This window comes from Rattus norvegicus, chromosome 15 (assembly GCF_021556685.1).
Source record: "Rattus norvegicus strain SHRSP/BbbUtx chromosome 15, alternate assembly SHRSP_T2T, whole genome shotgun sequence".
Taxonomy (NCBI): Eukaryota; Metazoa; Chordata; class Mammalia; order Rodentia; family Muridae; genus Rattus; species Rattus norvegicus.
In genome coordinates, this window is record NC_141548.1 from 100,682,647 (window position 1) to 100,707,146 (window position 24,500).

General features: G+C 44.2%; 1 protein-coding gene across 1 annotated transcript in view; it reads right to left on the bottom strand.

Annotated features, from left to right (window-relative positions):
* Positions 1-565: 565 nt before the first annotated feature.
* The window catches only part of Dct (dopachrome tautomerase), a 38,923-nt gene continuing 14,988 nt past the window's right edge, over positions 566-24,500 (bottom strand). The window contains 4 exon segments of the mRNA NM_001427268.1: positions 566-949; positions 5,890-6,091; positions 22,195-22,330; positions 24,142-24,321. Coding sequence (NP_001414197.1) covers positions 777-949; positions 5,890-6,091; positions 22,195-22,330; positions 24,142-24,321 — 691 coding nt within the window. The 3' untranslated portion in view covers positions 566-776.

A 24,500-nucleotide genomic window follows, 5' to 3' on the forward strand; every position in this document is an offset into this window, starting at 1 on the left:
CACACACACACAACGGACATACTCACACACACAGAGACAGATACACACACACAAACACACACACAGACACACGTACACACAGACACACAGACACACACACACAACGGACACACACACACACAGAGACAGATACACACACACACAAACACAAACACAGACACACATACACACAGACACAGACACACACACAGACACACACACACACACACCTTAATTCTTGCCATGTGATGCTCTATGCCACCTTGGGATTCTATCAACAACGCGACCATCAAATTCAGCACCTTGTCCCTGCACTTATAAAACAGCAACTTTGGAAAAAATTCATTTCTTCAAAAAAACCCTTCTCCTCTTCTTGCGTCACATGTTTCAGTATAACAGTGAAACATCGACAAGCACACTTCCCACACACACTATTTCAGGCAGATATTTTGACTGTTCGTATCCTGCTCTCACAGTGCACTTAGCTGCAAGCTTAAAGGCAAACACTCAATGTTTGTGTTGGTGGTGGTGGTTGGAGATGGTGGCGACGGTGGTGGCTGTGCTTTTGGAATAAAAAGAGGCTTAATCAGTATAAGGACTTTTAATCAAAGGTCACGTAGGACTAGCCACACCTTACTTTGATGACGGTGACAGACCCAAGCATTTTGTCTGCGTGTAATAAGCAAAGTTGGGGGATCAGCATCACTGCTAAGGAGCACACGCTCAAGATTTTCACCGATCCCAAGAAGAGTGAGGATGCATTTAGTGACTACCTAGGTCAAGCAGGAGAGAGCCTGTTAGGCCTCCTCTGTGTATCTCTTGCTGCTTAGGCCTGTCTCCATTAAGGGTGCATAGCCTTTGCGAAGCCTTCTGTAGTGAAGGAAAGCCAGAAACGCCAAGACTCCAGCAAAACCTCCCAGGATTCCAATGACCACTGAGAGGGTTGTGGTCCAAACTGGAGCTTCTTCCACTGAAATGAGAGTAGACAAGAAGGCTCCGTGGTTACAACTCCGTCAGCCAAACACTCCTAGAAAATGAAACTATTTCCCTTTCTCACGTACATTTGTTTGCAAAACAAAACAAGCCTTGCTAGAATTTCATCCTCCCTCTTCTCACTGTTCTCAGAGCCACCGCTGTTTTCCAAGGCAGCAGAAAACATTATTTAAATCGGGCTGACTGCATTTAGTAAATCTGTCACAATAGATGTTTAGATGCAGAACAAAACCTCTAAGGAAATGCACACCTGCTTTTGTAATATAGAAACTCGCTTGTAGACACGAGAGGTAAGATGATCTTTGGGGGAATGGATAAATGAACGACCCTCTCGGTGGGAAATTCTGCTATTGTCTCTACCCGTGTGGAGGATGATAAAAATGTGTAAGAGAGCAGATGGACTCTCCTGACAGAAACGCCAGCAGAGGCAGACCTCTTTGTGTATTTCAGTAGTTTTGAATAAGATCTAAGCCTCTCACATTATATATCTAATCTGCTCACACTTAATTCTACTCTCCCATGAAGTTAGTGTATTTTTGAAATTCGTTTATGCCTGTGTGACATTTCCTTAAACCACATCAGATGCTGCAGAAGGCTCCAAGCCATCATATCTTTCAATGCCTAACCCTCACCTAAAGGACAGAGTACCTTCTCAACCTTCTCCAGTCCCAACGGCCAGAGACCATGACTGTATCCCTCCAAAAGGAGTTTCTTTGTCCTTTCTTTATATGACCCAGCAGAACTTGCTACTACTTATAACTTATTTTTTCATTTCATAATATAATATTTTTATTAATATTATATGATGCCAAGTCCAGCATGATCATGGAAGAAACAATGTGACACGGTTCCTACCCCTGGAACACTTCCACAAGTGTTGACAGTTGCTGGGTATGAGGTGTGTGTATGTGTATGTGTGTGGTGTGTGTGTGTGTGTATGTGTGTGTGTGTGTGTGTGTGTGTGTGTGGTGTGTGTGTACATCTGTTCCTCCTTCGGGAAATGTTCACCCTTCCAAAGTTATCACGGAATGCTCTCCCTGCCAAGGTTAATGACTCTATGACAATTAGAAGCAGCACCAGTCCAGAAGGCAAGGGTGTATCTAATGTCTCAGCAAAAACAGTAAATGCTGAGACCTTCAAGAGAGCCCTTAAGGCTGTGGAAAAGAACTCTGAAGACATGAGCTCAAAAAAATATGTGATTTCTCAACTATGCAAAATATAAGGACACAATATGAATTATATAAGGGGCTTCATGGGCCTAAAAGAACAGAGGCAGCTGCACTATGAGCCAACTTGTCAGAAAAGTATTAAGAAAGGAGATAAAGAGATCTAGGGAGTAGTAAGAGACAGATTCCATTCAGCCAAGTTTATTGTTTGTGCTTACAAAGGCAGGCAGATTCCTGAGTTCACAGTCAGGTACAGAAAAAGTTTAGGTCCAGGCCCAGGTGTGGTAGGAATGGTAATTTCAGGACAGGACCCCAACCAGTTAAACTTATTGTCTGTGCTTACAAAGGTAGGCCAATCTCTGAATTCATTTGCAGTGTCAAGAAAAAGAAAAAAGAATATGCTTGCTGTCTTTTTTTAGAATCAGGGGGCTGGGGTCATAAGATGCTGATTTGTGGGATAAGTAACCGACTAAATTGATATTAAATAAAGGACAGGGCTTTGGTCTGCAAGAGCTGAGCTATCTGGATAAGCTGTCTAGAGATCTCCAGAGAAAGCTGTCTCAAGCAGAACACAGGGTATCAGCTTGTACCCACAATTTGATTTCCAGTCTTTCTTCTCACCACTCCTGAACATCCCTTCCTTGGGACCACCAACCAAGCCAAGGCTAATCCTTGGCAATATGAAATATAATTGTATATAAAAATGTAACATTTGATTGATTCTTTGATAGGTTCATGCATAGTGTTTTGGTATTTACCTTCCAGCCTTTCTCTTAGCTCCTTCCAGATCCAGTAGAGCATGGTAGACTTATCAACGTTCACACCTTTAGGAAAAATAACTCTCTCCTCCATCAGAAGCCATTAACTATCAACAGTGTCTCAGTTATGGGTGGGAGCTCATCAGGTACACCACTCAGTGCTAAACTTATAGACTGTTAATGACTTGACCATGTGCAGTTTTTATATGACCTTGTACAGTTCTTGTGGAGCCCTGTGTGATCTTGTGCTGGTCTTGTGTGATCCTGTACAGGTCTCGTATGATCTTGTCCGGGGCCTTGCGTGAGCTCATTATAACTTCTTAAAACATGGAGTTTTAAACAGGCATGTTGGCACACACTTTTAATCCCAGCACTTGGGAGACAGAGGCAGGGAGATCTCTGTAAATTTGAAGGCAGCCTGATCTACAAAAAAAACATAGCAAGTTGCAGGCTACCCAGAGGAACACGGTGAGAACCAACAAACCATGGATTTTTATTCTGGCATTTCTTTAACGAGACGCCAAAAATTATGGCCTCTGATTGTCCAAATCCTGTTGGCCTTTTTAAAATACGTGTTTAGATTGTGGTAACATACATATAATATAGGCTTTTACCATCATAGCTATTTCTCACGCACTTCGTGGTATTCAAGAACCTTCACATTTGTGTGTGGCTGTCATCACCATTGTCTATAGAACATTCCTTGTTCTACAAAACTGAGATGTAGTAGCCATCATATGGTGAATCCTAGTCTTCTATAAATGCCCAGTGACTCTCTGCCTAGGCCCTTCCAGTAGAGCAAGGTGTGGAAGCAAAAGGGTTTCCTATTCACTCTGTGAAGATAGACTCATTCAAGTACATAAGGGAAGCATAAGGCCAAGAACAGGCAAGTGAACAGGAGAAACAGCATCCAAGTCCATGAATATGTAAGTGCATGGGAGTCCCACGACGTGTAAAACATTGAGTAGAGACATCTGGTTGGAGTTGCAGAGTAATGGCAGGAAAAGATCGTGTGGCTTTTCAGGGGAGATTAACGGTGTTCCGAGGACAAGCTTGCTGGGCTCTGAATGTGCCATGAAATCTAGTCTGTTCTATTGATCCTCTGGTGTGTCTGGCTTTTAAGGGAACCGGAACTTCGGAGAAAGCCCCTTCCTGCCCTTTGGGAAGCAAAGAGCAATAAGAGACGGCAGGGAGGAGAGGAGGCGTCAGAGATGTCTTGGTTCTCTTTTAGTTGAGAGCGCTCTGCTTGCCAACATCTCACAGTCAGGGATCAGGCGGGCAGAGCCAAGTTTCCCTCTCCCAGCCTTCAATTAAGCCACCTGTGCAGTTCCCTGCCCGTCCCTCTCCCTCCTCAGTCTAAGGCACCTGCTCACCTGCTGGGCATCCATCAGTCCCCTCAACTCCAGCTTCAGATCCATCCTGTACAGTCTTCCCTGAGCCACTCACTGCTTCCTACCCTCAGCCAGAAGAGAATGTGCCTCCCCACAATGCGTCCATGGGTAAGAGGGCCATCTTAAGATAAAGGCATTTGATGTTCAGCAGACGTCACTTCCTAGTGCCTCCTTAACTGACTAAACGCAGGAACTTGAAAGAAACAAGGCCCGTCAGCTGTGGAAGCAGCGGGAAACTGTACAGACCTGCAAAAGATCGCCTCATCGGCCACCGCTTCCCTGCGGACTCCCTTCCCATAGTTTGCCTTTGTCAAGTCACCTCCCTGTGACTTCTCACTCTTGGTTTAAAGTGGCGTCTAAGCTCCTAAGTCATTGACTTCTCTGGGTCTTCCTTTCTTTCTGTTCTAGGAAGACTCCGGTGTCCCATAAAGAGGGGCATCACATTTCTCCTGTTAATCTTTCCTTTGTCAGTCTGGGTTGCTGAACGCCAGTGAGCCCAGGAGTTAGCAGAGAAGAACACCCCTTACTCACACCCCTCCCCGTGCAGAAGTCTACATTTGATGGTCAAACCATCGCCCAGCATGGTTGTTTATCCTCTGGGAAGTTGACAGATTTTAGGCATATTTGGGACTTAATGATGCCTGCTAATTGATTTGTTGATATAAAGAATAAAAGCAGATCAGGGTGCCCGGATCACCCTAACCTATCATTGTGCTTAATCCAAGAGCAAAGAGAAAGAAGTTTTTAAATGGATGCCCTCAGCATTCCGAGTTAGTGCCGACAGGAAGCAGCCAGTGCCAAACAGAGGGGAAAACAGAGAGATGCCAAAAGAGTCTCCATGTCAGAGAGCAACATGAGGAGCTCTGGAGTCCCTTTGTCGGCTAAGAGTAAGGGCAGTGACAGCCATGAATGGGAAGAAGCTTCCAGCAGATTCTATTCTGCAGCTTCTCCACAGTTTAAAATATTTCTGTGGTTTTATCTATCCTTTCTCAAGCTTCCCTAAGACTCTGTGAAGGACATGTGACACCCTGGAGTCTGGGCAAAAGAAGAGAGATATCCGTGCCTACTAATAAAGGTATCCTGGATTTGGAATCGTGGCATAACCTCCATGAAGCCCAATCTGTTCTGAAGCTCAATGATATCCTGGGTAGACCTGTCCATACAGCACTCATGTAGCCAAGGCTGACTCAAAACACCTGGTGCAGCTACAAAGTAATTTCACCCTATCAATCAAAGAAACAACGGATGAGTCACTTGGACTTTATTGGTTACATGTGGGGGCAGTTCTCATAGATTTGGTGAGTTAAGCTAAAAAAAAAAAAAACTGTGAAATCGGGCAGAAGAGTTGACATTACCTCTGTAGGATGTGTCTTTTAACAACTTACAGTTTCCCTGAGTGGTCTGCAGTTAGTCCCTTTCTGATGTTTAATTGGTAGCTTAATGATTTACCTAGTTAAATCCAAGGTATTCTGAAAATAGCCAATAAACTTAACTCAGCCTGAATGCTTCAATTAACAGTCTTGCTTACATTAAAGGGAAAGAGAGAAAGAAAGCTGTCTTAGCAGCTGACTGAGTCACCCACTTAGAGGCCGTACTCCTTACCTGACAGATCAATGGCATAATTGTAGCCAAGTTGGTCTGCGGTTAAGAAGAGCTCCTCATTGGTCACTGGTGGGAAGAAGGGGACCATGTTATACATCCGATTGTGACCAATGGGTGCCAGCTCCTGAGGCCAGGCATCTGTGGAAGGGTTGTTTTTCCTCAGCCACTCATCAAAGATGGCGTCCGTGAAAGAGTGGAGGACCTGCAAGACAGATGAACATGGTGCTGATCAACTCACCCGACCCCAGCCATCTCTGCAATGGAAGATAGTGTTAACGTGGAGCGTGTGTGTGCCTAGCCTAGCCCTGACGATGCATGCACACATGCAATGACTGGTGGGTTTCAGATGAACCTTGCGATGACATAGGGACCCACCTCCTCAAAGGTATGTAAATCCTTTGATCGAGTGAGTAAGTATGAACTCATGTTGCAAATTCCACACTGGTTTGGAAACATCTAAGACCTTCGGCACATAACCAACCAGAGCTTCCACTACCCAAAGACTATACATGGACTGACCCTGGGCTCCAACCTCATAGGTAGCAATGAATATCCTAGTAAGAGCACCAGTGGAAGGGGAAGCCCTTGGTCCTGCCAAGACTGAACCCCCAGTGAACGTGATTGTTGGGAGGAGGGTGGTAATGGGGGAGGGTGGGGAGGGGAACACCCATAAAGAAGGGGAGGTAGAGGGGTTAGGGGGATGTTGGCCTGGAAACCAGGAAGGGGAATAACAATCGAAATGTAAATAAGAAATACCCAAGTTAATAAAGATGGAGGGAAAAAAAAAGAATAGCAAAAAAAAAAAAAAAAAAACCCGAAAAGAAAAAAGACCTTCGGCACATTGTGCTAATTAGTGCTTCTGGAAGAAAGGAAAATATGATAGATACATATTTTCCTCAAAATCTAGATGTTTGAGCCTAGCAGAAAAGAAGAGGTAGCCGTCGCCATTACTGTAAAATTAACGAGCGATAAAAAGGAAATAAAAACACTGAAGGTGGATTTTCGGATTTCGCGTGCCCTTTTCCTACCCATTTTACAAACCTCTTCCTTGAATTCTTAGTATCGCACAGCAATAAAAAGTCTAAAAGTATATGAATACACAGAACACTCGTTTTTATTTTCTCAGAGAAGCTGTAAAACCCTTTCAAACACTGCCGTCTTTATATATTTCACCACATCACCAGTGCAGTCCCCATACGCACAGCCCTGATCTTTTTTTAAACAGGGTATAAAAGCAAGAGTTCAGTTGACTTGTTTTTCTTTTTAAACAGGGTGTAAACGTAGTTCAGTAGATTTCACATCTGGCAGTGAGACTTCCTCTTTCATTCCTAGACTGCAAGGTCGGGATGCTCACGGACATCATTTGTTCTTCCTCGTATGTCTTAGACATGGTCAACTCAGGTCACAATATACGAGCCCCACCTCTCTGGAGGCAGCCATTTTGTCAGGAAGCCCAACTCAGCCACACAGAAAAGCCAACAGCAACAAATGCTAGCTAAACTCCAGCTGCCCCGGTATCTACCACTATCAGACTCCAAATGCCTCAAGATCATGACCCACCCAGGCTCAGTAAAGCCATTCCAGAGTCTCTGCCCAAACTCATGGGAAATCACAAGAAACAAAATGGTCACACAGACTTCAAGCTGAAGTGTTGGGGTCATTCTAACACAGTAGTAGATAACCACAGGGAAAGGAGTAAGTCTGAACAGCTCAGGACAGACTCAGACTCGCTCCACCAAGCACAGAGAAAGCTGTTCCTTGAACCCTAGTGTTGGCACTGGGGGTCAAGGATCAGTAAGTTCCAAGATTAGGAGGACATGGATCATGAGTGTTGACCAAAGGGAGCACTGCAAACATCGGCAGTGGACACCAGCACGTGGCAGTGTGGAGACAGAGAAGGCAACACAGAACCTATAGCAGCTTCTGTTGTGTCAGAAACGTTAGCAAAGGGTGACTGTCGCTTCAACTATAGCATCGGTGCTATTACCAGCTTAATTTGACACAATGGCTCATAGGAGAGGAATGAAGGGATCCCTATTTTATGGGTGTATGCAGGCTACTGTTCTCCGGCATCATGACTTTGTAGAGCTAGCTAATAAAAAGATGGGCATTTAGGGAGGCCTATGGTACATAATTAGCCCTTATTAAATACAATGATTAATATTGTTAGTGCTTGTTCTGTGTCAAACGCTACCCTAAGAGCTTTATGAATAACAATGTGCTGGAACCTCAGAACAACCTGACTTAATGGCTGCTGCTTTCATTAAGTGCTCAGGCTACTGTAAGGAAGGATCTCAGGCTGGGTGCCTGAGACGCTGCGAGCTCATGCTCTTCCCGTCCTAGAAGACAGAAATCCAAAGTAAGATGTTGCTGGAGCTGGTTCCTTCCCGGGGTCTTTGCCACTGCTTGGTCGTGGCTCTCTGCCTTCATCTTCATTCATGTGTTCTTGCCACGCCCAGACCCCTGGACATCACTTACTAAGGCTTGAATGTCTCTCTGAAACTCCTGCTGACATTCCATTGCCACTGACGGTGAGACTGAGTCTGAACGCCTGGATAGACTAAGACTGTGATTACGGGTAGGGGTTGGTTACTATAGGACCCATTTTCTCATTAAAAACAAAACCAAAACCCAGCTTCTCCTGTTTTCTCTCCTTGGTCAGAAACTCCCATGCTGCCCTTCCTGAGCTACCACAATGCTGGGACACAGTGCGATGGCCCCGGCCAGATGCCAGTGCTGTGTTCTTGGACCTTCTAGCCTTCAGAACCATAACAAAATAAACTTCTATTGTTTACAATTAATGCAGACTGTAGACTTCTGTTATAGCACGGAAAGCAGGCTAAGGCCCCTTGCATACCGGATAAGGCACATGCCCCTCTATTTCACCTTACCTGAGCTACTTACCCAGAAACAAAGTCACTTACTTAGAGTGATCAAGGATTAGGATTTTAGTATTTCAGTGAGGGAAGGCACGATCTAAACAGAATGTAAGATACGAAGCATTAAGAGATTTGTCCAAAAGCAAGACGGAGCAAGAGTGCTCGAACCCAGGATGCCCAGCTGTAAAGCCAGAGCTCATTTTACAATAAAATGTTTATGTTGTTTTTAATTCAGTACATGCGTGTGTGCCTGAGTGCTGGAAAGTATGCGCATGTGCGCTAGTGTGGCTACAGAGACAACAGGCCCACTGGAGCTGGGCTCACCAGGCAGCTGTGGACCTGACATGGGTGTTAACTCGGGTCTTCTGCAAGAGCAGTCTACACAGTAGCTGCCGAGCCATCTCTGCACCTCTGCATCCATCCTCGTCCCTTTGCAGAGGAAGCCAGAATTCTTTCAGTTGGTTTGGTTTGGTTTTGGGGTTTTCGAGCCACGCTTTCTCTATGTAGCCCTGGCTGTCCTGGAACTCACTCTGCAGACCAGACTAGCCTCGCAAGTTCTGGGATTTAAGCTATGCTAAAGCCAGAGTTCTCAAACCACCTATTTCTTTTCCCATACAATAAATCACCCTGTTCATCAATCACTTGGCTGAGTCTGGAGCCCAACCACAAGAGCAAATTAGTTTTTAGGAATATCCTCACGTTTGACCAGGAGGATGAAGTGTAGAGTTCAACTCAGGAGTTCCTAAGTCAATTGTGAACTTTCACGATCTCTGAGCCAATCCATGTCAGAAATAAAAGTGTGATTAGGAAAAAGACAAGAGAATCTCAAGGCACCAGTAAGATGCAGGGCCAGTGCAGCAAGAGGCTAACAGCTTGTAAAAACACAGTGAATCCTCCCAGTGCAAAGCATATAATTAAAAAAGCAGACAAAACTCTAAAGCAATTTATCATCAGCAGAGATAAAAGGGAGGAGAAAAACAATAAAAGACAATAGGTTTCATAAGGGCCATAAAACATACAATAAATGCTCGAGTAGGAACAACATACAGAGGACCCAATTTACAGAGCCCAGTAAATGAGGAAGAGCGTCGTGCTGGGAAAGCCTGCAGACTACAGTGAATAGACTGCAAGTGGTAACACATCCACGGCCACAAAGGGAGACAGTGTAGCCAGTGCAGAAAGCCTCTGTGCTGAAGCTACAGATGCTGCTCTTCCACAAGAAACCTTGTGTTCTTTCTGGGACGCTAATTGTATCTTTGTTGGACACAGTTGAAAATTAACTTGGGCATTATTGCTGTAACGGCCAAATGCTATTTCAGGGTCAGATGTGGGGAGCAAAAGTCAAGTAAAGGTATAGTATTATGGACTTTTATCAACTACCCAGAGACGTAAATGCAGGTTGGTATTAAAATTTAGCATTTAGGAATAACGTGACAAAGTCTTGCCTGGCTCCATTCTGCTTCCTCCTAGCAAAAGAAGGATAGGTTCAAGAAGCAGGGGGGGAACTCCTGAGTCTCCACTCAGAAGCACTGTTGAAGAAAATGGGAGCACATGGCTAAAAACCGTTTTAATGTAATCCTTGCAGGGGAAAGCAATCAATCAGCACGGATCGTTCTCACAGGCAAGAGAATACCACACGAGAATGCAGATGAGGCTAAGGCTACCGCCAAAGGGCTGGAACTGAGCTGGCTATAAATTTCGACTCTTGCCATACAGGAGAATTGAGAAGACTTTCTGCACCTGGAGAAAAGGAATCACAAACAGCTGAGTCCAGCCGCAAAGAGACGCACACATTATCAAAGGTCAGCACACTGCGGCCTCCACAGCCCCAACCACCCAGAAGACACCCCTTATCATCAGAGAGGCTTGTATGATGGTGACATGTTACTGTTGTGGTTCTAGATTCGGAATTCAGAGGTAAAGTCAGATGTGATTGTTTAAAAGTCGCAAGGCATACATAGACATGGACAAACAGGCACTGCCCTCTAATTTAAAACTTAAGGCGAAAGTTTAAGTCCCTTTTCAAATGTATTTAAGCTGGTGAAGGTGCCTTTAATCCCTTGCCCTGGGGAAGCAGAGGCAGGAAAATCTCTGTGAGTTCTGGTCCTCCCAGTCTGCTCTATATATAGAATCCCAGGCCAGTCAGAGCTACATAATACGCTGAGACTCTGTCTTGAAAACAAAACCATATTTAATCAGCTTGCTCTTTCATGGATGATTTTTTTAATTCTTGCCTTTTTCCACCAAGGCACTGAAGCAATGTATGGTCCTGTTTTCACATTTCCTGAAATAAGCCATAGTGTGTGTGTGAAGTGGTGAGGGGCATCCAGACTTCTACCTGCGTGGCTGAGCTGTGCCCTAGAAACACAATTCAGTCAAAGACAAGAAACAGCTTTGTACAGACTGGATGGTGTGTCCTTCCCTAGCTCATGGTGGATCCCTAAGCCTGGCTGTGACAGTTGGAAGCTATAGCCCCCTGCAAGATGCCAGACCATAAGAATGGAGCACTTATGGACAGGATCAGTTCCCTTAGAGAGGACCACGGAGAACATTTTCTCACTTTCTCATTTTCTCACTTTTGTGAAGACAAAGCAACAACAACAACATCAACAACAGCAACAACACAGCCTTCTGTGAACCATGAAGCAGCACCTCACCACACTCTGATGCTTTCCCCTTGAACTTCCTACTTTTCAGAGCAATGAGAAATGAATGTCGATTGGCTGAGCCCAGTCTCTGGTATTTTCTATTTTCATTACAGCATCCTAAATGGACCAGTGTGCGATTATAGTAGAAAGAGCATTTGGGCATTAACAGGTGGTAAGACAGCTCAGTGGGTAAGTTCAAACCCCATTACCCACATTGGAGAAGGAAAGATCTGACTCCAGAAAATTGACATCTGACCACTGTACACTACAGGGCACAAGTTTGTGCATGCACACACAAACACAAAATAGGTAAATAAGTTTTTAAGGCATAGAGTGACTAAGGAAGGCATCCAATGTCAACCTGTGGCCCTCACACTCACCTGCATGAACACACACACAGAGAAGGGGGGTGGGCATATTTCTCTGTCATTCTGGAGAAGTTTTTTCAGAAAAGAAACACCTCCTGGTTCAATCTGTAGCGTGATGAGACAGACTGGAGAGACTGCTCAGTGATTCAGAGCATGCGTTGCTCTTACAGAGAACCAAAGTTCGCTATATAGCATTTACGTGGTAGCCCACAAGTGCCTGTGACCCCCGCTCTGTTGACCCCAAAGAACACCAGAATGCATATGGTATGCAGATATATGTGCAAGCACTCACACATACACGTACAAATAAAATAAAAAGTCATCATTAAATTAAATGGATATAATAGTACTATATATGTATCACCGTACATATGCTTGGTCCAGGAAGTGGCCCTATTAGTATGTGTGGCCTTGTTGAAGGAAGTGTGTCACTGCGGGGGTGGGCTTTGAGGCTCCTTTATTCAGGCACCTGCCAGTGTGGAAGAGACTCTCCTCTTGTTTGCCTTGCAATGTCAGTCTCCTGGCTGCTTCTAACCAAGATGTGGAACTCTCAGTTCCTTCTCCAACACCATGCCTGCCTGGACCCTGCCATGCTTCCCACCATGATAATAATAAACTGAACCTCTGAACCTATAAGCCAGCCCCAATTAAATGTTGGCCCTTATAAGAGTTACCTTGGCCATGATGTCTCTTCACAGCAATAAAACCCACACTAAGACAACATGGAACATATGTATGCAAATATTTATGCCTACATGCCTATGAATATATTGTATACAATATAAATAGCACATAGAAGAAACTGAACCCTGGAAATTCAGCAGTTAATTCCTTGAGGGGAAAATGTTTATGGTTTTGAAATTTTTTAGCAAACACAAAGATTAGGTGTACCAGGGTTCTGCTATTAGTGCATCAATTTTCTGAGCACTGTGGCCAGTTCAGCAAGCATCCTCCTCCGTGAGGGTCTCTCTGAAGAGAGAGCTCTGTGGTAGTGTGAGGGTCCAGTCTGCTGAGAGCTACCTCCAGGCCGTGTTTTGTTGTGGAATCAGAAAAGCCCTAGGGGACGGAAACTGAAGCTGATGCTATACCATCCTAGATGTGCGCAAAAACTATGGCTTATCAGTCATATTTAATCTGACTGATAAGGAGGAACATCTAATTCAGTCCTTGGTACTGACTTAGCTCTCAAAAGTGTCCATTCGTACTTAGAAAGCCATATTGTTGAAAAGGCATTTAGCGTCTGCCCATGTAACATCCTCAGACCAGATGGGATTCACAGAGACCTTTGCCTGTGGTGGTTACCCATCCTACCTTTGGCTCTTCTAGATCTTACTCAGACAGGATGCCGCTTAAGAGGTAGGGACTGTGTGTCCGCTACATTAAACTGCATATTTAAAAAGTGAACGCCGCATTTACGAAGCGTGCACACAGTGAAACCAATGGCCCCATCCTTTCAAAATTAGTGAGACATGCCCTTCCCAACTAGGGTTAACTCTGCTGCTTAGCCTGACCTAACAGCACTGAACTGGCTCAGCTATAATGAAAGCCATTGTGGTGGGTTGAGTTAAGAACTGTCCCAAAGGCAAAATCGTTGGAAGAATTAGATGGAGAAATTGTGTGAGTGGTAAACCTTTCCAGCTGATGGGCGTCTGCCTCAGCATCTCGAGTCTTACGTTCTTGTAATGGCTGTTCCTGGTTGTCAACTTGACTATATCCGGAATGAACTACAATCCAGAACTGGAAGGCTCACCTGTGATCCAGATCTTGAGGCTGGGAGATACAAGTTTCTGACCTGGATTTTGGCATGGAGATCTTGAGGCAAAGTGGCTATGAATCCCAGGAGACTAAATTAAGGAGATCTCTGAGTTCAGGGTCAGCCTGAGACAAAAGTCACAGATACGAGCATGGTGGTACACACCTTTAATCTGGGTTGTACCTTCTACTGGAGGCCTACATAAGGACATTGGAAGAAGGAAGATTCGCTCTTCTTCACCTACATGCATTTACTTGCTAGCACATCTGTTGGATCTACTAGCCTTGTGGGACTGAGAACCTTCTAGATCCTTGGGCTTCCCATTCACAGCTGACCATGGTTGAGGAGTTGGACTGCAGACTGTAAGCCATCATAACCAATTCTCTTACTATACAGAGACATTTCATAAGTTCTGTGACGCTAGAAAACCCTGACTAATACAGTTCTCCAAGTTTCAAACGAGGAGTATGGTTTGGCATAGAGAGGTTAAAACATCATGTCTGTGTTCATACCTATAAAATAGGAACTGTCACTGAATAGATGTTCAATAGTGAACAGCTTCTTAATAACAGAAAATAAAACAGAAAACGAGGTTTGGAGGGCAAAGCCCAGGATCCACACTTAGTAGGCCATACTCTAACCTCTGCCCGACCCTAAACAAAGTCACTACACATGTGACTGGGCCAGACCGGATGTGATGTCAATGAACACACCAGATTCTCATAAACTAAAAATAAATTAGTAAGATGAACAATTTAAATTTGCATGAACCTGCTATTACTTTTTCCGTTAAAAGCCTCAAAAACAGAGGATGTTGCGATTTGTTGACCATTCAGAGAGCAAATCAGTCTCACTAATTCTGGTTCTTTCGAACATTTTTTATTTTTTTTAATTATACAGACATCATGATGAAATGAACACATGGCTCGTATAAAAGCAAATGTTAGCAAGATTTGTAAATGCATAGAAAAGATACAAAGCTTCATTTACAAGAGAAATTCGAATTAAAACTTCTCCTGCCAAATTAGCAAAGAGGAGAAGGCAAGACAGCACAGGGACAAAGAGCGCAAAGTCAAAAGGAGGGGCTAGCAATGACCATGACTGCACCATGCAGGGGTTAGGAGGGACTGTCCTTCAGTCTTTGGGGACAACTCAGGATTTTTATCCAAAGTCCAATGTTTTATCACCCCCTCCCATACAAGGACTCTACTCTGTCTTCTCACCTTACCTGCTCTACATGATATATCTTAATATTACTGGTAAATGAAAAGATTAGGAACTGTTAAATGCCTGCTGTGACTTCAGTGTGGTTTGTCCTCATCAAGATTCATGTTTAATTTTAATTCCCAGTGTAAAGGTGTAGAGAGGTAATAGGAACATTAAGTGACTAAGTCATGAGGGACCGATCTCCTGAGTGGCTGACACTCTCTTTCTGGTAGTCATCAAGTAGCTGAGCTGCCTAACTGGACCAGAATCCAACTCCTGTAGTAGCTGTTACTGAAATACATTTGGCTTCCTCAGCTCTTTGTTTCCTCTCTTGAGAAATGCTTTCTTGCTGCCTTCACCATGAGTTGAGGCTACACAAGGTCTTCAAGTCTAGACTGCAGGAGCACACCCATGAGCTATAGTAATCTGTTTTGTATGATTTACCCAACCTCGGGATTTCTGCTATAGTCATACACAGTGGACTGAAGCAGTGCCCATCTATGGAAGACTGATTAAATTTTTGATGATAAATCTATACAGTAGATCACCAACCAACCAGAATAAGGGGAAAGAGAAAAGCCTTTATTAACGGATGCATGCTGGCATAGAAAAGGAATGGAGAGGAGGAAAAAAGGGAGGGGGAACCTCGGTGGGGGAAGAAAACATTCTATAGTATATTTTCAATTAGTTGGATGTATAACCTATTTGCTTCTAGGTTTACAAACTATACCTAGAGAGAAATGGTAGCGAGTGGCTGAAAGACAGACGCAATGCTTCATTTAGATAGCTTTCACTGTGAACCTTGTATATGCATTATTAATTTTAGGATTCAAGATTTTAGGGAGGGTTGGAGGTGCAGTCACATGGCAGGGCATGTGATTGGCATACCTGAAGCCCTGGCTTCAATCCCAGGTACCAAATGAAACATTAAGAAACTATGTAACAACGTTATAGTTAAGCGAAACAAGTAGAAATACAATATGTGTCACTAATATACTATAATTGCTACTATATGCAACCTGAAACTTGAAAGGAAACAAGTATAAAAATTGAAACGTGGGCTAAACAGGTGATTGGGTTGTTCAGAGCGCTTGTTACTCTTGCAGAAGACCTGGGTTCAGTGTTTACAGTGTTCTCGCCCTAACTCCAGCTTTCCAGTGCCCTCTTGTGGTCTCCATGGCACTGCATGCACATGGTGCAAGTATAAAAAAGCAAACACAAGCACAAATCAAAATTTCAAACTTAAAAGCTGAACATGTAATTACGAGGATTTTAAAGCTTTTTCTTCAGACTGGAGCAATGGCTCAGTGGGTAAAGCACTTACCACACAGGAGTGAGGACCTGAGTTCAGATCCCCAAGGTCCACATAAAATAGCCGGGTGCCTATGATTCCAGAAAACTTAGAAACAGATGCATGCCAGGGCTCCCAGCCTGTTTAGCTGAGTCAGTGAGCTACAGACTTAGCAGGAAACCCTATCTCAAATAAGTAGAGAACATTGAGACACTCTATTAATCTCACACACGTGCACACTCACACAGAAGCACCGCGCTCACATCCACCTTACTGCGGTAAAGAATGACTGTGATCTAAAACAACTTGAGGAGAAACGTTGTTTCAGCTCACATTTGTAGCCCATGGTGAAAAGAAGTCAGGAACTCAAGGCAGCAACTAAGACAGAGAGCATGGAGGAGTGCTGTTTTCTAGCTTACTTCTCCAAGCTTGCTCACTTTGTCTTCCCATATCCCGCAGGACTACCTGCCCAAGGGTGGCACCACCTGTCATGAGCTGAGCCCTCCCACATCAATCATGAACTAAGAAAATGTACCACAGGCTAGCCCACAGGTCAACCTTGAGAAGACTTTTTTTTTACAGTTGAGGTTCCTTCCTCTAATTTATGTCAGGTGACAAAAAGTGTGTGTGTGTGTGTGTGTGTGTGTGTGTGTGTGTGTGTGTGTGTGTGTGTGAGAGAGAGAGAGAGAGAGAGAGAGAGAGAGAGAGAGAGAGAAGATGGTAATGATACTGACTTCGGAGGCTTAGTCCAGTTAGAATTACAGCACATTTGATAGAAAACAAACACGTGAGCTAGCTATCGTTATCTAGTCAACTCACAGACCTCACAACCAACTCAAGTGCTTGGAACTCATGGCATGTACCTTGTAAAAGGGTAACTCTGACGCACAAAAAGATGCCACCTCTCAGCCAAAGGACTTGTACCAAGAAGATGAACATAAGAGGGCTGGCGAAGCTGTGGAGAAAGGTGAAGACTTACACTGCTGGTTTAGTAAAGCGATGGTGGAAAACGACAGAATGCATCCTCAAAAATGTGAAGTGGGACCACTGTGTGCTCGTGAACTCCAACACGGGGTTTAGATCTAAAGGGGGTAGGTAGTATGTGAAAGGGCACCCAGTTTCTCACCACACTCTTCACAATAGCTGACATTGGAAAATAACTTCCGTGTATAACAGACGCCATGCCCTTAAATGGTGGTGCCTGGGCTGGCTCTGTCGGTAGGCTTTATGCCTGTGTGTAGTTCTGGGTCTCATTCCCCAAACCACGGAAGTTGTGTCTTGAAAGACAGCATTAGATTAAAAAGTGGTGTATATGTATATATATATGTTCAATGGGAGATGGTTATTTTTTTTTAACATAGGGTCTCCTATAGACCAGGCCAGCTCTGAAATTTCTATGTTGTCAATGAAGGCCTGGAGTTCCTGATCCTCATGCCTCTAGCTCCCGAGTGTTGAGATTACAGCCGTGTAGCACCACTCCAGCTTCTGTTGGATGACAACACTGGTAAGTCTGCCACACACGCGTGGGGTGGGATAAACTAGGTGCGGAGAGACAAACTGCTCAGCCCCTAAAACGCTTCCGGGAAAAGTATCCTGAGGCTCTGGGCAGAATATCACATTCCTAGCACAGCCTCTTTCTCAGCCTCAAACTGTTGAATTTTTACAGTGTATTGGTTTCCCCAGGGGTCCTCAGCTTCCCTGGGGCCTAACCTCATTTTCCATGATAAATGTGTGGATTTGCTGCAACTCGTCAGAATTATTAGAATTTCAGACATTGTTTCAGAGGGTTTTCCCCTCCTTCCTAACGTTCTGCCTTCTCTTCCTTCTTATCGCGATCCTACACAGCGTTATAGTTCTGTTGCTTGTAGAGATTTTACAAAATAATTTTTAATAAAAGCACTATGCAGCAGGGTTGCTTAAATTGCCTCACAAATATGAAATTCCTGAAGCTATAACTCTGTCAACTAAAATAGTTTAACCTAAATCTCGGGATGCAAAATCATTTAAAGCTCACTTGGCTTCAGCATAGCTTCTTCGTAAACAGCCTTAAGTAAGTGTGTGTTTTGAAAACGGCGACCAAATGCTCTTCCCTCCTCCTTCCTGCTGTTTTGCTGTCCTTGTTTTATGTATCTAATAATACAGTATTACTCCCAAAATTTTCAACATGGAAGATATTAAAAGTAATGAAGACGGAGACAACTAAATACATAGTAGCCTTGAACTACATGTAAGCTTCAATGGTTTGTTTTGTTCTTAGTAACGAAGTTACCAAGTGGGTTCTCACCTAGGACAGGAAAAGCATATGACTACAGTCATAGTCCAGAAGCTAAGGTAGAAGGATTATAAGTTCAAGGCCAGCGTGGGGGACATAGTAAGAGCCCCACCCCCTACAGCAAAACAGAAAATAAGAAAGGCAGAAGGAAAAATGAGAAGACAGGGAAAGTGTCCTATGCTGCAAACAAAGAATGCTGCTCCCTTAGGATAAGAGCCAGAAAAGTATTAAAGAGGACAAAGAAAAACTATGAGATCGTAGTACCGGGTTAAACAAGACAAGTGCAAAGTACCACGTGGGCCTACTGTCTGTCTCTCTGCGTGGCTTTACTGGGATACCACATTCAATCGTTTGTGCGTTATCTGTGGCTGCATTCAGTGCTTCAGTAAGGGATGGGGATACAGCCCGATGTTTGTTGAGCAAGCACTAGAACTCAGGTTCAGCTCCCAGGACTGATTAGAAAATAAAGTAAGGGCAGGAGGCAGGGGTGGAGAGAGAGAAGCAGAGGAAGTGGGACGGAGAGAGAGGGTGCTGAGTAATCGAGGCTCTCGGGGCTGGAAAACCCCAGAATTTTGCTATCTGGTCACTTACAGAAAAATGTGACCTGTCCTTGTAGGCGAGGTTCACGAGCTTCCTCAAAAAGATAGCAGGTCGGGCTGGAGAGATGGCTCAGCCGTTAAAGGTTAGGCTCACAACCAAAAAGATAGCAGGTCTACAAAGAAAATCATTTAGCGCCATTGCTATTATTTCCTTCAGGAGCAGAGCAATGTTTGTGAAGAGGAAGCTCTTCAACCTGTTACAGAACCTCATGTTCTACTGAGAGCAACTTGAAATACCGACAAGAGAAGCTGTAAAATTGTCCTTACGAGTAGGGATTGTGTGCACAAATGTATGGTCGACGCTGCACACTTCGACAAGACCTCCTTAGAGACATATCCTTTCAGATAGGTACAAGATTATCTGGGCATGCGCTGAAGGCTGAAATGGTAGCCAAGGAAATGATCTGAAACATGGAGTCAGAGACCTCGGGCAACCAGCAAGAGGCAGATGGTGTGATGGCTGCTGATGCCTCACAGATGGGTCCCACCTGGTCAGAGGCAGGGACCAACAGTCCACACGGCTGACAACCCCATCAGGCATCATGGCTGTGCAGACCTGAGAGGAGAAGCAGTTTCTAGAAGGAATGATCACCCATCTCCTCTTTTGAAGGAGACTCAAGTCTAAGTCAAGTTGCCTTGTTTAGCCTCCAGTTGACTTAGACTTGAGTGTCTTCTTATCGTGTCACACAGCCTCCCAGGAGCCCACGAAGACAAACTTGTAGAAACTGATGATGCCGTGAGTTGAGTTCATTCACTTTCATGTGTTGAAGCTCGTGCTCACTGATGTATCTACATTCAGAGATGTGACTTCAAAGGAGACTGCTAATGTTTGTTGAGGTCTTAAGGGTAGCCATGATGGGATAAGACTAGTGTCCTTCTAGGAAACAGCACAAGAGAGTTTACTCCTCCTCACCTCTTCCCATCACTCAAGCGCACAGCCAGGAGGCCCAGGAAGAGAGCTGTTGGAGCTCGAATGTGAAACATCCCCTACAGACTGCTGTCTTTAAACAACTAGTTCACACCTGGTAGCACTTTTCCGGAAGGTTTGATGGAACATTGATGGATGGAGCCTTGCTGGAGGAAGTGATTCACTGTGGGAGGGCTTTGAGGTTCTATAGCCAGAACCCACTTCCTGTTTACCGGGCTCCCTGCCTATGGGTGCAATGGGACTGGAGCCCTCTTACTTTCTGCCATGATTTCTCCACCACAATCACCTGTATCCCCTTATACTGTAAGCCAAAATGAGCATTTCTCCCTTCCTGTTGTTTCTTGTCATGCGCCTTGGTCGCAGTGATAAGAAAAGCTAATACAGGAACTTTCATCCAACGCTAATTGTGTTGGTCGTACACTGCTGATCCCCTGCTCAGGGCAGTGGCTTTTGTTCACACTAACAAGTCAGCAGTGTGTTATTACAAAAATCTGAGCAAGCTGAAACATGGATATTAATTCAACACAAAGGAAAGGAAAATTCTGGAAGAATCTAAATGCAAAATACTATCAAATATGTAAAGGACGAAGGGAGATTTTTTTGTGTGTGTGTTTGTGTGATGGATCCTAAATCATCTACCTAAGGCACACAGCTCTGAAGAGAGCTGGCAAACAAGCAGTGTGATTTGAGAGCCTCCAAAGCAGACACCTTGCTGGAGGTCAGCAGTTGAAAACCAGTATTGCTGTTCTATAAATCTTCGCAGCCAACTTTAATGAGCTGTTCTTCAGAAAGAAAAGCAACCTCAACACCTAGGAGCTGGCCTGGTACTGTCAGCTAGGCCTGGATGTGTTCTCTCAGACAGAAACTACTCCACAGAACATCAGCCACAGACAGGGCCTTCTGTGACTGTGATGGATCAGGACCAAACCAGTATAACCCTATAGACGTGTCTGAGCACAGACAAAATACCCAGTGTCCTTTGCTGTCTGCTACAAATGACTGCTGCTGGTGTACCAATAAACAATATCTGCCTTCCTATGGGCAAGTGCTTTCAGTAGTCAATGATAGAATCGCCCTTTCTTCCTGACAGGATTGATCTGGAATGAAACTCCCTGCTTCTCTCTTCACAAAATACCAGGCACCAACCCAAAGCCTAACCACCTTTTCTAATGTCCATTGGCCAGGACTTCTCCAGCATCCTCATTCTCTCCCCATAAGGAGTTATAACAACTCAATGTGTTTATCTGTGGTAGAAGGAAACAGACACCACATGCCCCAAGCCTTCGTTGGATGCCTGAACCTCAGTTGATAGCAAACCTCACATACACTGTGCGTTCCCTCTACATGCATACCTATGAGAAAGTGTAACTTAGCAACCAGGAATAATTAACAAACTAATAAAATAATATAATAATAACAGTGTGCTATCATAAAATTGATATGAATGTGAACTATCAAAATATCTCATATTCATCTTTCTTCTTCTTCCAGGACCATGGTTGGCCGTGAGTAACTAAGTCACAGAAAGGGGGGTCTGTTTTATAGCTGTTCCTAGAGGACCATCTCTTAGTAAAAGGCATCATGACAGGCAGCTAAATACTATGGCCCCAGATGGTATGATCCCCATTTGAGTTGTCTCCAGAGAACTCCTTGGCCAACATCTTTAAGAACTAGTGTAGCTTGGGATTGTAACATTGATTACCCCATTGCCAAGTATGGTCGAGATTTCATGGTTTGAAGTAATACTGAAATCAGATTTCTCAAAGAAATTCATTGTTCTTGGGGTATCACTGGGACCCTGAGTGGACAGTACCAAGTCTCTCTCATGGCTATCTTCTGTCCTGTCTCTCATGGCTGTGTCTCCTGTCCTGTGTCTTACAGCTGTCTCCTGTCCTGGGTTTTGAATCACTACTGTGGCTGAGAGTATTTGCACTTCTCATCCAGCCAGCATCCCTCTTTCTCCTTCTTTCTGGCTACCCAAGCCTTTGTTTCCTACAGGCAACAAACAAATGTAGTCTACATGCCATGCTGTGCACACTCTTCAACACCTTTCATTCACCAGGGAACATCATTTACAGCTATGCTAATTTATGATATACAGTTTGTTAGATTACTAACATAATTCTGCTAACACTCTCCTCTGGACTGTAAACTCCCGGTTAAGTTTATCTAAATCCAACCAATCCTAAAGGATTGGTTCCTGAGTAGGGTCTTCATTTGGTACCTGGCCACATGTCCCGTGTGGATTAAAATCAATGTATATAGGTAGAGAACAAAACGTCACCAAACCTTCGCTGCAAAGTCAACACATCCAACATAATACATAGAAACAGCTTCGTAAGTTCTGAGTCTCTAACATACCACAAAGACAGGGTCGTTGGCAGCTGAGTGTGGCAAGGCATTCGTTCCATTCAGGAAGGAGTGAGCCAAGTTATGAAGGTTCATGACCTGAGAGTCCAATGTTCCGTCTGCTTTGTCAAACCCTTCCAGCGCATTCCTGAGAGAAACCAGAGTGTGGTGACTTCAGTGAAGATCGTCAAAAGTCTCAACACTACCCAGCCATCTTCTCCTCTAAGGTTGGACAAGAATAGCTGAGGCTCCACCACCAATTGACTAAGGGCTCTCTCCCCTCCACCTTTTGTTACAATCTTCTGCAAGGGGAAGGAATTCAATCAATGCTGCCCTGTACCTGCCTGGTAACATTGTTCTCTTCCTGAACAGTGTAACTATTTATTTTCATTTTCTATACCATTGAAAGACAAGGACTATGTTTCCTTCATGTTACTGCCAGGACTTGTTTTCCCTCCCCCATATATGACCTGTGTTCAGTAAATGAATTTTGAATCAACATAGATTCTTACATTCATATTTCTCAATGAAATAGACTGTCTGCTTGGCTGGAAGACAAGTATCCTTCTAAACATACCCCAGCATTTCCCTGTTCTTCTCTTGTTTCCCTCTCTAGTTCCAAGAAATTCTAAACATTTCTCCCTGCCACAGTGATACTGGAAAGGAAGATTGCCTTGGAAGCACGGAAGGAAATGTTCATGACCTGTTTTTAGAGTTTCCTCCCCAGTAAGAACAGGCTGGGTCCTAACCATGTTATGTTCCTAACTGACTCTCAAACGATGCCAGTGATTACACTCGCAGCTCAAACCTAGAGAGAAAGCAGTCCGGATTAATAGCATTTTTATCACAAGGAAAAAACGAATGCATTCTTCTTTTTAAAACCATCTTAAAATGTTACCCTTCACCTACTTTTTTTTTTTTTGCTCGAATCTTTGAAACAGAATCTCACTGGCTGGCCTGCAAATTACTATGCAGTCCAAGTTGGCCTCAGACACACATAGATCTGCCGTGCCTCTACCTCCCAAGTGCTGCAATTAAGGCATGCACCATCATGCTTGGCCCTTTGCCTACTTTTGACACCACTCTAAGGACCATGCCCACTTCCAGTGCCAGGTTCAAAGCCTGATACATTCAGCAAAATTCCTGAAATTAAGTTCTGCCTACCCTGTCCCTAGCCCAGTATAAGTTATGTAATTTGTGTGTGTGGGAGGTTGGGAGCTTGTAGAGAAAGAGAACGAATGCAGTTTGGGTGACCACCTTCTCTTCCGTGGACACCTGGATCATCTTTGTTAGAACCTTGTTTACATACATATTCACGACTACTCTTCTGTGGTGGGAGGAAACTGATGGCCGGTCTTAAAGTATTAGGCCATTATGCTTTGCGATACTTAGAGCTAAATCCAAAAGCTCCCCTGAGAGTCAGACCCTAATAGTAAGATGCGTGACTGATGAGCTTCTAATGTCCGATTTTAGAAAGTAAGAAGAGGATAAGAGTTTGAGCACCGTTGAAATGTGAGAGTTCATGAGATGCCATGGCTCCCGAGGTAATGCCTATATGTTTACAGAAATCAGAAGTTAGAATGTCATCAAACAGCCTACTTAGAAGCTGATGAAACTATAGTGTCGGTTAGAGTATATTTCTCAACACCAACCCCTCCTTACCCTGTGTTTTTAAGCCTTTCTCGAGTATTGAGATTTGGAGGTATCAGCCAATACCCGGATTCTTTTGGTCCCACTAATGCAGTGGTTCTTGAACCTGTGGGCCATGATCCCTTTGGCAAACGTCTATCTCCAAAACGTATTCACCTTACAACTCATAACAGTAGCAAAAGTGAAGTTAGAAGTAGCAACGAAAACAAGTTCATAGTCGGGTATCTCCTCATCATGAGGAACTGCATTAAAGGGTCTTGGGGTGAGGAGGGGTGGGGAGCACTGCTCTGAGAAGAGACCATCGCCTACCTGAAGCTGAAGGTTGAGTTCTGGAAGAAGGGAGGACTGTCAAACTCCTGGAGGGACAGGCAGTCTTGCACATTTTTTAAGGTTGGCAATGTCTCGTTATTTCTGCCTACTTTGTTTCTTCTCAGCAAACCTTCGTAGGTGCCATTACACAGGGTAACCCGGCGGTTGTAGTCATCCAAACTAAGATTCGCAAGATTAAAAACAGTATGTCTTAACTTGGTGGGTGGTATCATGAATTTGATCCAGGCAAATCCATGGGGGATCATGGCCGTTAGTTACTTCACAGGGTCCAAACTAGGTGTAAAAAAAAATCACCCCTAAAGATAATCGTGGACGGAGACATTTCAAAACCTGTGGTC